The sequence below is a fragment of the Thalassophryne amazonica genome, chromosome 8, assembly GCF_902500255.1.
Source record: "Thalassophryne amazonica chromosome 8, fThaAma1.1, whole genome shotgun sequence".
NCBI classification, from domain to species: Eukaryota; Metazoa; Chordata; class Actinopteri; order Batrachoidiformes; family Batrachoididae; genus Thalassophryne; species Thalassophryne amazonica.
In genome coordinates this window covers 24723944-24741405 of record NC_047110.1, presented here as the reverse complement: position 1 = coordinate 24741405, position 17462 = coordinate 24723944, and the positions used below count along the sequence as shown (strand labels likewise).

The window sequence follows — 17462 nt, the reverse complement described above, 5'->3', positions numbered from 1 at the left end:
TTCATATTTATTTACTTTAAGACTCAATGAAATACATAGAAAACTTGTAAAGCCTAGTTTTAGTACAAAATTCACAAGAGGTATCAATAAGGGAATCAATAAGAGAATCGATAAGGAATCGGATCGATAAGCAGAATCGATAATGGCATCGATATCGATAAAATCTTATCAATACCCATCCCTAGTCTTGTTACTAGTGCTTATTGTAACTATAAATGGAGCTTTAACCAATTTCTCAAACTCACTATTCTAAATTAATTACACCTTTAAAGCTTAACGAAGGTCAAATGTTATGGGATGTGAAAAGAGTGGCATGTGACTTGATGTTGGTAAAGTTTTCATCTGTAACAATAACAGTGCAATGCCTCATTTATTTATAGAAATTTTATTTATGTGGCACACTGGTGAAAAATGCACAGAGATCTGTGCAACTTAATAATGGCAAAAAAAAAAAATTACTGTAGCAACAACAGCTAAAACACGTGCTGAGACTTGCACAGTCAGATAAGTGTTTGTTTTCATAGCTGCAGCTGATGTTTCCCCCATCAACACACAACTTCACTGTCTTTACAGCTGGATGTCCTTCAGAGGTGCAGACAGACGTGGAAGAAACACAACCAGCACAAACTCACTGTGACCACACCAAAGACCTGACTGAGACACTGACCCCTGAGGCAGACCACAGCAATAAACAAAGATACAAATTCAGAGGTGCACAATCACATTCTCATAAAGCGGCAGTTTCTGGAATTTGTGTGATTTGGTCTGTGTCTGCATTACAGTCTGAAGGAGCCTGACATCAACCTTAAGTCCAGCAGGCAGGTGGAGGTCTGTCTTTGCTCTCCTTCCTTTCCCTGTCTGTTGCAGTTCTTAGTTCCATGAGAATCCGGGATTGGTGCACGAGACACTCCTTCAGCTTGTCCTCAGTGAGGGTGAGGCGTTCCTCCAGCTCTGAAACAATCTGTGTGTAACAACAGATTCAGGAAACATTCAGTATGAAGCAGTCACATACCATATTGTCCTGAATATAAGAACGTATTTTTCCTTGGACATATATTGAGAAAATGTTGGTGTCCTGTATTCTCAATTTTTACATGCTATGTACAGAAAAAATACCCATGAAACAAGTATTCCTGCCAGGACTGAAGTGACCTGCCCCTCAAACTGTCATGTTTCTGTCCTGTTTGGGTTCTGGTCTTATTTGTCCCCTTTTGTTTTCCTTCAGTTTAGCCCGGTCTTGACTTTGTTTTTATTTTTTGCCGCTTGATTATTTTCATTCTTGTCTGGTTCTGATTATTCATGTTCATGTATTATTGTGTGTCCCTGGTTTTGGTTCTTTATTGTATTCTTGGTTCTCATATATTGCATTTTTGGTTTAATCATTTATTGCTTTTCTTTCTGTATGCTTGAGCCACTAGTTTCATTCTTGGTTATCTTTTATTTTATTAGTCATGTATGTATTGGTTTAGCTTTTCACATTCTTTACATTATGCTTTAGTCTCAGGTCTTGCTTACAGCTTTTAGTTATTTTGTATTGTCTCATTATTATCGGTCTATGCATTTATTTTTATACTTTATTCTGTGTCAGTTCTGTTGCAGCTTTGTTTTTTATTATTATTGATCTCCTGGTTTTTCACTTTATTGATTAGTCACATTATTTCCTAGTTTTTTTTCCCTTTTTGTTTTGCTCACTTTAATTATTGTCTGCCTTAAGCATGTCACATTTTCCACTGTTAATTTTCCAGTCACTTAGTTCTTTTGGTTTGTCTGCATTGTGTTTTCTTCCCTCACTCTCTTGCACCTGTTCCTCATCTGTCAGCCACACCCCTTTCCAGATCCTTCGTCCTCATGTGCGCCTTGTTTTCCTGTCACTGACTTCCTTATTTAAACTGTGTCTGTTCACTCCCTCATTGCTCGTTTGTTGATGTTTATCACTTACCAGCACCTCGTCTCTGTCCTGTTTATGCCACGCCGTGTTTTGACTCTGCTCTGTGTACCGGATCCTGCTTTTTGCCTCAGCTCTGAAAACCCAGTTTGCTTGTGTACTGACCCTGCTTGTTTTTTGACCATGTCTTCTGTCTCACCCCTGCCTGGTAATTTTGCTCCCATTTACTGAACGCCTGTCTGTATTAAAGACCTATATTTTTACTCATACATCCTGCATTGAGAGCCTGCATTTGTGTCCAGTCTCTGTCTGTGCCTTGCCTTCGCTCAGCCTGATATAAACAAATTTACAATGTTTTACAACAGAGTGAGAGCAATCATTCATAAAAGACAGTGCCTCAAAAGTCAGGTAAGTTAACTAGCAGAAGTTATGATACAAACTTCAAGATCACGTAATAAATGCAGTAGAGTCATCAAGCAATTTTCAAGCAGCCAGGAAATATACAATGTGTGAGAGTGTAATGTTGGATGATGGTGAGCCCAAAACACAGCTTTAAAAATGCTTACTGAGAAAGGTTCACTGTAGTCCTAAAAGCAGCTGTGTGTGAGCATGTGGGGCTGCCTTTAAAGGCTCTGTCATACCTTGACAATTTAGCCAGCGTATGCCAGCCATATTTAAAAAAAGCTGGCTTAAGTCCAATAAGTTAAGGTTAAGTTTTTTTATAAGAGCAAGTTCAAGCACGTTGATGCTCACTGAAGCACACTGAAGCGAGCTGACGTATGTCCTGATAAGCTGAGCTCATCAAAAAAATTTTTTGCCATGCTGAAAATTTTCAACGAGTGCCAGCATGTGACTCACATGTCCCACACATGCTGGACATAAGTTGTAGGTAAGTTACGTGATTGTTGGCAGATGTTCCTTGCAATTTACTCTTAAGTCTAGATCCGTCCATTAATGCTGGTCACTGATTGGCTGAAAGCTGCGGTCCGTATGCAGAACGACTGTTTCATTCACACACGGAAAAGTCTGACCTGTTCATTTCAGTCCAATTCACCATCACAGATGGCCATGAATCCTTATAAAGCTCCTGATTTTTGAAAACGACCTCAGAAAATCCTTTAATTTGTGCCTGGAAATGTAGCATTTTAAAGCAAGTCCCTCTGTGTTTTTTTTTTCTGCTGCAGATGCGTTTCTTATGCCAGTGCTGTGCGCTGAACACACAGAAGTGCTGGGATGATTTAACTTTTAAAGCGCCGTCACTGCGGTGTGATCATCAGATGACCTGATTGATTGATTGATCGATCAGGGTGATTACGCCTGATTAATGCGCCATTTAAACATTTAAAGTGCCGTGGCTGTCAGTGATCACCACGCTGACAGATCACACCGTCAGATCACACAATACTTCCTTCAGATCGCACCTGAGTGCTTTAAAAGTTTAAATCATCCCAGCATTTCATTATTCAGGTCTGTGATAACCTGATCAGGAAGCAGCCAGCGCTTTCACTGCAGCGTTTTCCACAGTAAGTCCACTCATCAGCATTCTGTACACAATGAAAATGGTCCACCATAATTTATTACTCTGTTTCTGACATGCACCATACCAACCAGAACCACTGGGTTGAAACAGGGCAGTCGGCACACACTGGTTAATCGTCAAGGTGTGATAGATGAATTAATTTATTAGACGTACACCGGTGTGTGCTGATGTTTTTAATATGGCAGGCATACGCAGGTTAAATTGTCAAGGTGTGACAGGACCTTAAGGGCCCCTTCACACATAACAGGATTGAAGCCGACTAGCGCACGAAGGAGGAATTGCATTCCATTCATGAAAAATCGGAGCTGCCTCCAACACCTCATACACCTGTCGCTACAATTATTCACGCACACCAGCGGCTGAAAGACAGAGAGTGCCCTGTGAGAGCCCATTCAATCCCTCTCGTGGCAGGTATCCGCCAAATTCCAGATGACACACACGAACATCTAATACTGCTTGGTTGGCATTTAGAAAATGTGTGGCCAGTGAGCAGATGATCACTTGCATGAATTGCTGATTTGGATGTACAGATGGGGACTGGCCAGCCACGTCAGAGCACACACAGCACAGCGAGCCGCCTCCCAGCTGCTGACCAGAGACTCACTGACAGCTACAAATGACAGCTCGGTGCACACGACGTGTCGCATTAAAAACACAGAGACCACAGTCAGGACATATACTAATAAGTACTACACTAACTACATACACAATTACATAACAAATAACAAAAAAACAATGATCACATAACAGAGAGTGACATGCTGCTGTGTGCGCTGAACTGATAGGGGCTGTGTCCACCGACAGCAGCAGCTGTTGAGATCTCTGGTTCTGGACATCCCAGCTGGGGAACACATACTGTGTCTTGATGGACATGACCTAACAATGGTCCACTGTGACGCGCATGTGTCTGCTTGCTGTCCTCACGTGGACATACATAAAAACATATGTCACTGTTGTGACAGGCTGCAACGAGCGCACAGCGTGCACATTGACAGGCTGTCCCGGGTGAAACAGACCGCCAGATCATAACACGCAGCAGGTGATCTGAATGTCACATCACTCATGTGAGCTCTGCTCCACATGAACACACGATGTCTGTCCTGCAGCACACGGTCCACAGGATACGCGTCAGGCCAGACGCACGCAGGGCCAGCTGGACACCCCGGGCCAGTAGATGTGGCCATGATAAGAGCACACTGCTTCATTCATGTCATGTCATGGCCGTACGTCTGTGACTATGTGTCATCTACAGAGGAACAGACAGTTCATACTTGTATTGTGGGCTCGAGGGATTCAGAGGCGCGATGTGGTGCAACACATTTTGTTTGTTTTTCTTTCCTCCACAACAGCGGCAATTACAGCGCTTGTCTCTTTTTTGTTTTAAATATGTTTATCTCCTTGCTGATTTTAGGCATTTTATGCTCTGGCTGTAGGACAGTGATGGTACTAGAGAAGCTTGAATCTTTGACTGGACTGGGTTGCTTGATGTGAGGACGTTTCGCTTCCTCCGATTCCTCTGGTAGTCTGACTTCTGTCTTGATTCTTGCAGAGAAGTCTGTAGTTCCTAAATGGTGAATGCAATAGTATACTCATTCTGATTCTCCCTATTTAATTTTTTGAGGTTGCCACAGCAGATCCAATATGGTTGTGCATGTTTTTTTAAACATGTTTTATGCCAGGGAGTGGACAGACGTGGCCTTAAACCAGGAACTTTTTGATCTGGAAATGGCCTCCACACTACCCCTAAATTGTAAATGCAATAATTTTGCAGAAACACTTTAATTAAATATGAAATTCTACAATTTTTCATTTTCATTGTTTTTTTTTTCCAATTACAGAGGCAGAAATTGCACGTCCAAATACTTATAGACTTTACTTTAGATGAAAATGAAACACCAGGCTTTATAAGATGACATTCTGCACTGATTTGTCATATTCTTCATTTGATCTTCAACCCAAATGTGTGGAGTGTAAAATAAAAATACTGTTTTTCAATACTTTTACAGGGTAGTTGTCGTATTCCTGATGAACCGTGTGGGCAAAGGAGGGCAGGGCACTATAGGGCTGATAGTAACCTTCTACTAATGTAATGTTAAAATATATAAAGCACAGTAAAAGCATAACTGAACCTTAACCACTGCACAGAACATACAGAAATCAACACTTAACACACCATCAATACAGCCCTGAGCTGTTTTCCAGAGACAAGGTGGTCATTGCGTGGTACTGTGTCTGTGTGTGAGTGACAGGCGCAGTGTTTTTTTAAAGTCCAGTCTGTTGCAGAGCCTTGTTTTGGAGGTCAGAGCAGAAAATCCAGCCTCACCCAAGTAATGCCACTGTGGCAAATTCTGGGTATTCTCCTTCAACTTTAATCCATAAGGATGGGATAGATTGGGATGTGAAGAAAGTCTTTATTCTTTCATCATATTTTTTTAACTCCAGCAGTTTGTTCTCTTGTACTGGTGTGACAGATGATTCAGATTACGGTTCAGAAATAAAAGAATCATGTATCCAGTCCCACCCACTGATCTGAATGAACCTTCACTGCCTGCTGGCCTTTTTTTCCTGCAGCCTCAGTAAAAAAAAAGTTAATGTTTGTTTTTCATTTTCTCATTCATTTTTGCTCTCACTACCCACCTAACTTCTTCATCTCTAAAAGTGACCCTTGACTGTGCATGTGCACCTTAGTCCGCAGAAATGAGGGGAAGGAAAAAAGAAAAAGAAAAAAATAAACGGGCGTTATTTGTTGCGCTCATCCCTGCGATATTTTCGCCAGCTAGCTTTGTTAGAGGGATTTTTTTATTTTGTGACTGATCTCTGACAGCAACACCAAGATTCCCAAATCAAATCAACATCCAATTGATACATTTATTGCATAAAACCAAAACCAGCGATCTGCTAGGTGTGGCATTGTGCAACATCATTCAAACCCTGGCCCAAGATGGTGGCCTGAGCTACTCCTTACTGGCTGCTGTGATGACATCCGCTTTTATGTTTATTTATCTCTATGCTTTGAATCCAGACATAATGCAACAGTTAATGTTGTGTGGGCCGCTGAAGAGGAGGTACTGCTGGCCCACCACCACCAGATGGCGCCCTGCTTGGAGTGCGGGCTCCAAGCACGAGAGGGCGTCGGAGCCGCTGGAGGTGACAGCTGTCATCAATCAACACCAGCTGTCACCCATCACCACCACTATAAAGACCGGACTGCAACTCCACCTCCTCGCCGAGAAATCGTCTACCATACAGGTAATTTTCTCTGCTGACTTAAACTTTGAGTATTAGTCTGATCTCTTTTTGCAGCCGTTTTCCTGTGGTGTGCCTTATCTGCGGAGTTGGCGTTTGGTGTGGACTGCGACGGCTTCGCCTCACACCCCACTCAGATAAGTGGTTAACTCAGGAGCTGCACGAGTGTGTGATTGGAGGTGGAGGTTCTCCCTCCTTAACTGAACACAGACTGTGGGATTACTGAGTGTGCGGACTCACACTCATCCAGAACTGTTTCTGTTTTCTGCCAGCAGTACCGGGTCTGACTGCTGAAGAAGTGGCCACCTGGGGCGCAGGGCTTGGCGGCTCCGGTGTTCTTCAGGTCCGTTGGTGGTGAGGCTTGTGTGGGTTTCGGCTTCTCTCTCACCGGACGTCTCTTATCTTCGAGCCTGCCACACGTCACCTTTTGTTGGATTGATATAACATATTTGTATCTGTCTGTATCACGTTGTGCACCTTCACAACATTAAATTGTTACTTTTTGGCTATTCCATTGTCCCTTCATTAACGCCCCCTGTTGTGGGTCCGTGTCACGACACTTCCCCAACAGGATTTCTCGGCCAACGTCATGGATCCCGAGGGGCGTCAACTCGAGCCTGAACGGCCAATGGAAGAGCAAGGTGCACAGGCACCAGCAGGAGGCGTGTTAGGGGAGCTGCAGCAAATACTGACCGCTTTCACTGCTCGGTTGGATCTGGTCACCGAGCAGAACGTTATCCTCAATCGGAGGATGGAGGCTCTCACCGCCAGGGTGGAGGCGCGCGATCAAGGCGCTGCTGCAGCACCTCCTCCTGCTGATCCTTTGTCAGACACAAACGTTCCACTGGTCGTTCAACGACCCCCCCCACCATCCCCTGAAGCATACATAAGCCCTCCGGAGCCATACGGAGGTTGTGTTGAGACGTGCGCGGACTTCCTGATGCAGTGCTCGCTCGTCTTTGCACAGCGTCCCGTCATGTACGCGTCAGACGCTAGCCGGGTGGCTTATGTCATCAATTTGCTTCGAGGAGAGGCACGCGCCTGGGCTACGGCGCTCTGGGAGCAGAACTCACGGCTCCTAATGTCATACGCTGGGTTTGTAAGGGAGTTCAAACAGGTTTTTGATCATCCCAACAGAAGCGAGACTGCTTCGAGCATGCGCTGTCAATGCGACAGGGGCGCCGGAGTGCAGCCGAGTATGCAGTCGACTTCCGCATCGCGGCTGCGAGGTCCGGCTGGAATACCGTTGCACTCCGCGCCGCCTTCATAAACGGACTGTCTCCGGTCCTGAAGGAGCATCTGCTGGCTAAGGAGGAACCGCGGGATTTTGACGGGCTTGTCGACCTGGTTATACGCTTAGACAACCGCTTAGAGGAACACCGTCGGGAGCAGGGCGGGGGGCGTGACCGGGCACGGGCCGTCCCTCTTCCTTCCGGGTCCGAAAGGGTGCCGTCGTCCCCACGCTCCACAGCCAGAGGGCCCCGTGTGGCTACAGCTCCCCCTGCTGACGAAGCTATGGACACGAGCAGGGCCAAAATAAAATCAAAGGACAGACAAGGGAGACAGGCCCGCGGGGAGTGTTTTTTCTGTGGGTCTAACAGTCATATACAGAGGAACTGTCCCAAACGGTCAAACTACAACGCCCGTCCTTAGAAACTGGGCTAAGAGTGGGCCATAACACGCACGCGGGGGAACCCTGAAAATCAGCACGAATCCCAGTCACAATCCTTTGTGAGGATTTAACCCTTCACGCCCCAGCACTTATAGACACGGGGTCAGAAGGGAATCTGCTGGACAGCAGATGGGCAAAGGAAGTAGGGCTCCCTCTGGTGGCTCTGCCTTCCCTTGTGAAGGTACGAGCACTAGATGGCACTCTTCTTCCATTAATCACACACCAGACACAGCCAGTGACTTTGGTGGTGTCTGGGAATCACAGGGAGGAGATAGTGTTTTTTGTAACACCTTCTACCTCCCGAGTGATTTTGGGTTTTCCATGGGTGTTGAAACACAATCCCTGGATTGATTGGCCGTCTGGGGTTGTGACGCAGTGGAGCGAAACCTGCCACCGGGAGTGTTTAGGATCCTCGGTTCCACCCGGTGAGATAGCTAAGGAGGAGGTCAAAGTCCCGCCCAATCTGAAGGCGGTGCCATGTGAGTACCACGATCTTGCTGACGTCTTCAGCAAAGATCTGGCACTCGCCCTTCCCCCGCACCGACCGTACGATTGTGCCATCGATTTGATTCCGGGCGCTGAGTACCCGTCCAGCAGGCTGTACAACCTCTCACGTCCGGAACGCGAATCAATGGAGACCTACATCCGGGACTCATTAGCTGCCGGGTTGATCCGGAACTCCACCTCCCTGATGGGTGCTGGTTTCTTTTTTGTGGGTAAAAAGGACGGCGGACTCCGTCCATGCATCGATTACAGAGGGCTGAACGACATTACGGTTCGCAACCGATACCCATTACCTCTGTTGGATTCGGTGTTCACGCCCCTGCATGGAACCCAAATATTTACCAAACTTGATCTTAGGAATGCGTACCACCTGGTTCGGATCCGGAAGGGAGATGAGTGGAAGACGGCATTTAACACCCCCTTAGGTCACTTTGAGTACCTGGTAATGCCGTTCGGCCTCACAAACACTCCTGCGACGTTCCAAGCTTTGGTTAATGATGTCTTGCGGGACTTCCTGCACCGGTTTGTCTTCGTGTATCTAGACGACATCCTCATCTTTTCTCCGGACCCTGAGACTCATGTCAAGCATGTACGTCAGGTCCTACAGCGGTTGTTGGAGAACCGGCTGTTTGTGAAGGGTGAGAAGTGCGAGTTCCACCGCACTTCTTTGTCCTTCCTGGGGTTCATAATCTCCTCCAACTCCGTCGCCCCTGATCCGGCCAAGGTTGCGGCGGTGAGAGACTGGCCCCACCCAACGAGCCGTAGGAAACTGCAACAGTTCCTCGGCTTTGCAAATTTCTACAGGAGGTTCATTAAGGGCTACAGTCAGGTAGTTAGCCCCCTGACAGCCCTGACCTCCACTAAAGTCCCCTTCACCTGGTCGGATCGGTGCGAAGCCGCGTTTAGGGAGTTGAAACGCCGGTTCTCGACTGCGCCAGTTCTCGACTGTGCCAGTTCTGGTGCAGCCCGATCCTACTCGCCAGTTCACAGTGGAAGTGGATGCCTCTGACTCAGGGATAGGAGCCGTGCTGTCCCAGAGCGGGCAGTCCGATAAGGTCCTCCACCCTTGTGCCTATTTTTCCCGCAGGTTGACCCCGGCTGAGAGGAATTATGACGTCGGCAATCGGGAACTCTTGGCAGTGAAGGAGGCTCTTGAAGAGTGGAGACACCTGTTGGAGGGAGCGACGGTGCCCTTCACGGTTTTCACGGACCATCGGAACCTGGAGTACATCCGGAACGCCAAGCGGTTGAACCCCAGGCAAGCCCGCTGGTCACTGTTCTTCGGGCGCTTTGACTTCCAGATTACGTACCGCCCCAGGACCAAGAACCAATGGTCGGATGCACTGTCCCGGGTGCATGAAGAGGAAGTCAGGGCCGAGCTGTCAGACCCCCCAGAAACCATCATCCCCGAGTCCACTGTCGTGGCCACCCTCACCTGGGACGTGGAGAAGACCGTCCAGGAGGCCCTGGCACGGAACCCGGACCCGGGGACCGGCCCGAGGAACAAGCTGTACGTCCCACCAGAGGCCAGAGCTGCGGTTTTGGACTTCTGCCATGGGTCCAAACTCTCCTGTCATCCTGGAGTGCGTAGGACCATGGCAGTAGTCCAGCAGCACTTCTGGTGGGCGTCTATGGAAGCCGACGTCCGGGACTATGTCCAGGCCTGCACCACCTGCGCCAGGGGCAAAGCAGACCACAAGAGGACCTCAGGACTCCTCCGACCCCTACCGGTGCCTCATCACCCCTGGTCCCACATCGGTCTGGACATTGTCACAGGCCTCCGGCCGTCCCAGGGCCACACCACCATCTTGATGATAGTGGACCGGTTCTCCAAGGCGGCCCACTTCGTGGCCCTCCCGAAGCTCCCTACGGCCCACGAGACAGCAGACCTCCTGGCCCACCACGTCGTGCGTCTGCATGGGATACCAGCGGACATCGTCTCAGACCGTGGCCCTCAGTTCTCCTCTCAGGTCTGGAGGAGTTTTTGCAAGGAACTGGGGGCCACCGTGAGTCTCTCGTCCGGGTATCACCCCCAGACGAACGGACAGGCAGAGCAGGCCAACCAGGAGTTGGAGCAGGCCCTCTGTTGCGTTACCTCCGCGCACCCGATGGCCTGGAGTATCCATCTGGCCTGGATCGAGTACGCCCACAACAGCCAAGTGTCATCTGCCACCGGCCTCTCCCCGTTCGAGGTGTGTTTGGGGTATCAGCCCCCATTGTTCCCGCTTGTGGAGGGTGAGGTCGGTGTGCCCTCGGTCCAGGCCCACCTCAGGAGGTGCCGCCGGGTGTGGCGGACCGCCCGTTCTTCCCTGTTGAAGGCCCGGACGAGGGCCAAGGCCCATGCAGACCAGCATGGGCAGGAGGTATGGTTATCAACAAAGGACATCCCCCTTCAAGTGGAATCACACAAGCTGAAGGACAGATATATCGGACCCTTTCCCATCACCAAGGTCCTCAGCCCGGCCGCAGTGAAGCTACGGCTGCCAGCTTCACTGCGGAACCATCCTGTTTTCCACGTGTCCCAGATCAAACCATACCACACCTCCACCGCTCTGCACCCCTGGACCTGCACCACCTCCTGCCCGGATCATCGACGGGGAGCCGGCGTGGACTGTGCGTCGGCTTCTGGACGTCCGTCGCAAGGGTCGGGGCTTCCAGTATCTGGTGGACTGGGAGGGGTATGGTCCCGAGGAATGCTCCTGGGTGAAAAGGAGCTTCATCCTGGACCCGGCCCTCCTGGCCGACTTCTACGCCCGGCACCCGGATAAACCTGGTCGGGCGCCAGGAGGCGCCCGTTGAGGGGGGGGGGGTCCTGTTGTGTGGGCCGCTGAAGAGGAGGTACTGCTGGCCCACCACCACCAGATGGCGCCCTGCTTGGAGTGCGGGCTCCAAGCACGAGAGGGCGTCGGAGCCGCTGGAGGTGACAGCTGTCATCAATCAACACCAGTTGTCACCCATCACCACCACTATAAAGACCGGACTGCAACTCCACCTCCTCGCCGAGAAATCGTCTACCATACAGGTAATTTTCTCTGCTGACTTAAACTTTGAGTATTAGTCTGATCTCTTTTTGCAGCCGTTTTCCTGTGGTGTGCCTTATCTGCGGAGTTGGCGTTTGGTGTGGACTGCGACGGCTTCGCCTCACACCCCACTCAGATAAGTGGTTAACTCAGGAGCTGCACGAGTGTGTGATTGGAGGTGGAGGTTCTCCCTCCTTAACTGAACACAGACTGTGGGATTACTGAGTGTGCGGACTCACACTCATCCAGAACTGTTTCTGTTTTCTGCCAGCAGTACCGGGTCTGACTGCTGAAGACAGTGGCCACCTGGGGCGCAGGGCTTGGTGGCTCCGGTGTTCTTCAGGTCCGTTGGTGGTGAGGCTTGTGTGGGTTCCGGCTTCTCTCTCACCGGACGTCTCCTATCTTCGAGCCTGCCACACGTCACCTTTTGTTGGATTGATATAACACATATTTGTATCTGTCTGTATCACATTGTGCACCTTCACAACATTAAATTGTTACTTTTTGGCTATTCCATTGTCCCTTCATTAACGCCCCCTGTTGTGGGTCCGTGTCACGACACTTCCCCAACAAGTTAAAAGTTCATTGTTTTGTCTATTTTACTTTTTAAAAAGTGAAATGTTTGTTGAACACTTTATTTCCTAGGGCAGTACAGTGACTTAGTGGTTAGCACTGCTGCCTCACAGCAAGAAGGTCATGGGATTGATTCCCCCTGTGGACTTTCTGTGCAGAGTTTGCATGTTCTCCCCGTGTTTGCATGGGTTTCCTCCAGGTGCTCCGTCTTCCTCCCACATCCAAAAACATGCAGGTTAGATGATTTGAAAACTTTCAAAATTGTCCGTAGGTGTGCGTGTGGGTGTGAATGTGTTTGTTTGTCTGTGGCCCTGCGACAGACTGGCATCCTGTCCAGGGTGTACCCCACCTCACACCCAATGACTGCTGGGATAGGTTCCAGCTCCCTGTGACCCTTAACTGGAGCAGGAAGTTGAAAATGAGTGAGTGAGTGAGTGAGTGAGTGAATGAGTGAGTGAGTGAGTGAGTGAGTGAGTGAGTGAGTGAGTGAGTGAGTGAGTGAGTGAGTGAGTGATAAATTTCCTTGTGGAATTTAATGCAGTTTGATAGTTGTAAGTACATAAATAAATAAAACACAATGCAGAACGATCCAATTATTTTCCCTCTTGCTTCCTATGGGTTTTTGTTAGAGGTGGGCGATACTGGGAATTTTGGTATTGATCCGATACCAAGTAAATACAGGCCCAGTATCACCGATATTGATACAGATACTGATACTTTTTCATATTTAAGCTTCACAGATCCAAAGGATTCAAAAGACCAAGGATAGAATTTCACCAAACATTGTAAGTGACAACAAAATACTTTATTATCACAATCAACATTTTTGTTTAAAAAATATCACTCAACACAACTTAAAAAAAAATCTCCTGAGGTAGAGGGCTGACAAACCACAATACAATAAAATGTACACACCACGATAAAATTGGCTGGCGCCGCTGAGCCATGTGACTGCGCAATAACAAAAGACCAGAGGGGGGAGGGTGCGCTGCTCCGTGTTGCGTGACATAGCGCAGCGCTGCGATTACAGACAGAGAGTAGACTTTGATGAATCTGCATGCGCAGCAGTCACTATGTGCGGGAGAGAAAAAAGCTTGAGTATTGATCTTTTTACATGAGGATCGTTCAATGGCAATACCAGCGTTGGTATCAATATTATCGATATTAGGATTGATCCGCCCACCTCTAGTTTTTGTGGTCCAGTTCGGCCTAGCCCAGGGGGTCGGTGCCAATGTGTGACCCGGTGATTGGGGACTCCTGCTGTATGTCACCATGTATGTCATGCCATGTAGTGTAAAATATGCCAAACATAACCAAGAAGACATTGAAAACACAGCTCTTCAAAAAGGGATGATGATGATTCAGCCATAATTAAAACTTTGGTTGTTGTAACAACAAACATGACATGTTTAGTGGTTAATTGCACATTGTGCAATCAGACACCATAATGAAACTGAATCATTTCAGCTTGAAATTTGTACTAGTTCTGTTATGGGGTGTTAGATTAGAGAAATCTAATGATTTGATCATTTTACACCTGTCTTTTCCACCCCATTGGTCAGGGTGATTTGCTCCACAGACTAGAATCTGTACGCTAAACCAGAACTTATTTCAAAAAGGAAAACACACCCCATAGCTGACATTCAGAGCTAGAGCAAGCTGACTGTCCTGTTTGGGTTTCAAAAAATACCAACAAAGTAGAGAGTCTTTTCTTTAGAGAGACCAGTTGTAAACAGCGAGTCTGATCTGTCACGTAACCATGACGGAACCCTGACGTCTTGAGAATAGCGGTCAGACTGTCCTGTTTGAATGTTTTGCACACGTCAAACTCATCAAAGTTGTAGTTTGGAATTCAGACTTTATGGTTGTTGAGGGAAAATGTAGCTTCAGTGATTGAAGGAAGAACAATCGTTTATCCTGTTTGTGAAACCAAAAGTCTTTTAAGTTTGATTACAATTATCTTGAGAAGGACACACAACTAATGTTGTGCCTTAAAGCCACAGCGTGCAACATTTAGGGGTGTTTATTAGCATGATGGAATTTAGCACTCATAACCATCTGTTCATTCACATCTAATTATCTGCAAGAAAGACTGATGTGTTTTCATAAGCTTAGATTGGTCTCTTCATATCTACACAGGGGCGGGCACCCTGGCGGAGGCTGCCGTGTCAACACAGTGGTGCAAAACGGACATATTGACTCCACCTTTCACATTTTGCAACATGGCTGGAAGACTGAAGACAAAAGAGGAATCAGCAGTTGCCTCGTGACCCACAGTTGGAGTTGGAGTAAGCGAGCATAGAAAGTGGAAGGAATCAGTGGTTTGCTCTCTTATACTGGTTGCTAATGCAGGCTAACAAGAAGGAGGACCTTCATTTTTGTGAAATGAAGGTTTATAGATTTTGTTGACAACAAGCAAAGGCAACGAGGCATGATTGCATAACGCAATCTGCAACCTCACCAATAGATCAGCTTAAAATACTTCCTACACCAAATCAAATACATGGAAAACATAATAGTATATCTTCAAGATGCAGTTGACTTCAAGAAATGGAGAACCTAAAGTTGGATGCTGCCATATCAATGCTTTTCATTGTCTTTCTGATAGGATTTAGTAATCACATTTGAAGTCTTCCTATTGTACAGATGCTTTAGTGGTTTTCACGTGGACGTGTGCTGATGACTGACCTGTGTGAGAATGTCAAGGTGCTGAACAATAATCTGAAGTGTAGAGTCCAATCCCATAGAAGGAGGGGAAATAGCTTCTGGTGGGGGTACCCGACATCGCTTGTCTTCTTGTCTGCTTCCTCTTCTTACCCCACTGACCCCATTCCGGCTTTGAGAAGATGAACCCCTCTGACCTGCACTTTCCTCACTCAGTCCCACTCGTGAACAGGTTGCATGACACACCGGCACACGACCGGAGTGTCGACTGTTCGTGGCTTCTGGTTTGCTGCCGGTCTGGAGCTGATGATGGAGAACAAAGAAAGAGAAAGGCATCACTGGGTACTCATGTATTGGTGGTGATGTGTTATCAGTGCTATTCTTATGTATATCGGCAATGTTGTCCACAACAGTTTGATGACGACAACACTGTATGAAACCCCCGTGGACATTTAATTGATGTGTATATGACCAAAAACAAAGATTTCTCAAACTACTACACTATTATATATATTATATACAGAGTTCAGCCTCACTGCACTGTTGGAAACAGGCAAGAACACGAGATGATTAATTAGTCTGGCTAACTTGCTACACAGACACCTAATGTTACGGCGGGTTGGCCAACATCCTTCCTGTATTATTGTTGTGTCAGTGAGAGAGGCCTCGAGTCTACAGACAGAAGGATGTGGATGAGTCACTGCTGGATAATCGACTGACACGCTTGGTGACAGACTGAACAACATGCTAGCTAAAGCATGCTTGCAGGGTTATTTCCATTCTTGCAAAATGGAAGCCATTTTGGCAAGTTTCCAGTCTTTTCAAAATAACGTTAAAAAAAAAAACTCACTTATTGCAATATATTGATGTTTCTAAGACATAGATACGATTGTTATTTGTAGCCTTTGCATGTTTTCCACCTTAAGGTTGTTGAGACTGCTTCTGGGAGCCAAAATCCAGAATGAAACCACCACAAAAATCTGTAGCTATGAAACACAAACACCTGTTTTTGGTTGCTGAGTGGCCGGCAGTGCGGTGGTGTTAGCCAGCTGGTTAGTTCCCCCCCTTTCCTTTTTTCATGCTTGCGTTGCAGTATTTCACACCTTCACACTTCAGTGGTTCTTGCCAAGACATCAAAATGAAAATGTTGATGGCGGGTGTTTATTAGGGACTTTAGCTCTCTCAGACTACGTGTCAGTGGTACGACTCCGAGACCAAAGATCTCCATCATGGCGCCAGACAGTATGGCGCAGTTTTTCCTTTCTTGCTTGTACTGAACTTTTTCCACACCATTTCTTCCACTGATGGAGGCAAAACATCAGTAAAAATCACAAATGAACCATAAAGCTAAGGAAAAAATGAGAATTATTCTACTAGTTGCCCATATAATGTGAAGAGGGCTGCTTCTTATTCCCTCCATCTGAAAAACTAAACACAAAGGTGGCTTTTCCACCTGAACAGTGATAGACAGGCTGTCTATGGGACTATTCTGGAACCCATAAGTCAATGTGTTCCCCATATACTTATGTTATTGGAGTTTGTTTTGTTTAGTGCCATGATTCTCTGGAAAGCCCAACATGAATAGTTTATTATGACTATTAATATTAACAAACGTGTGATTTTTTCTAACCATATAAATCACAGGACCTCAAAAACTAGTAAAAAACAAAACAAAACAAAACATGACATACTCAGGAAAATATGGTACCCCATTAACAGAAGTACTCAAATGCAGGATCATAGCCACGACATCCATATTCACACATCACTCCGGACATCCGATTAAAAAAGGCTGGTTGGTTGTTTGTCCTCATACAGCCGCTGTTGACATCACAGGAGGATTTTTCTTTTCTCATTAAGCTATTAAGCCGCTCTTACAAGTGCAGGACCAACAGACTGAAAAACTCCTTTGTCCCTCAAGCTATCACAATGTATAACTCCTCACTCGGGGGAGCAGGAATAACAGGAAGACAGAGGAAGGGAAGGAGAGGAACAGTAGTAGCCAGTAAACCAGTAGCAATCAGTATGGTAGGTATTTATATTTGTGTACTTATATTTACAAATTGTTTTTTTACTTTTACTTTTGATGCTCTGTGTGCTTCTTCTGTGTTGCTATGCAATACTGCTGGAACCTCAATTTCCCTGAGGGAGCCTTCCCAAGGGATCAATAAAGTTCTATAAAATCTAATCTATGATTAAATGATTAAGAATACACATTACACTGGAATTGTCGAGAAACACAGGCCGTGTTGCAGCATGTATGGAGCATTATGATCATGTGTGTTGTGACATCAGACTTCACTGCAGCAGTACAGGCATGTTTCAAAAATCCTGAGATGTAATTGGTGCTGTATTTGC

The 17462-nt window shown here is 46.8% G+C and overlaps 1 protein-coding gene across 1 annotated transcript in view; it reads right to left on the bottom strand.

Moving 5' to 3' along the window:
• Positions 1–522: 522 nt before the first annotated feature.
• LOC117514869 (POC1 centriolar protein homolog A-like) overlaps positions 523–17462 on the bottom strand; it is a 29507-nt gene continuing 12567 nt past the window's right edge. The window contains exons 2-3 of the mRNA XM_034175446.1: positions 15129–15407; positions 523–961 (exon numbers count right to left, since the gene is read on the bottom strand). Coding sequence (XP_034031337.1) covers positions 806–961; positions 15129–15407 — 435 coding nt within the window. The 3' untranslated portion in view covers positions 523–805. The remainder of the gene's footprint in view (positions 962–15128; positions 15408–17462) is intronic.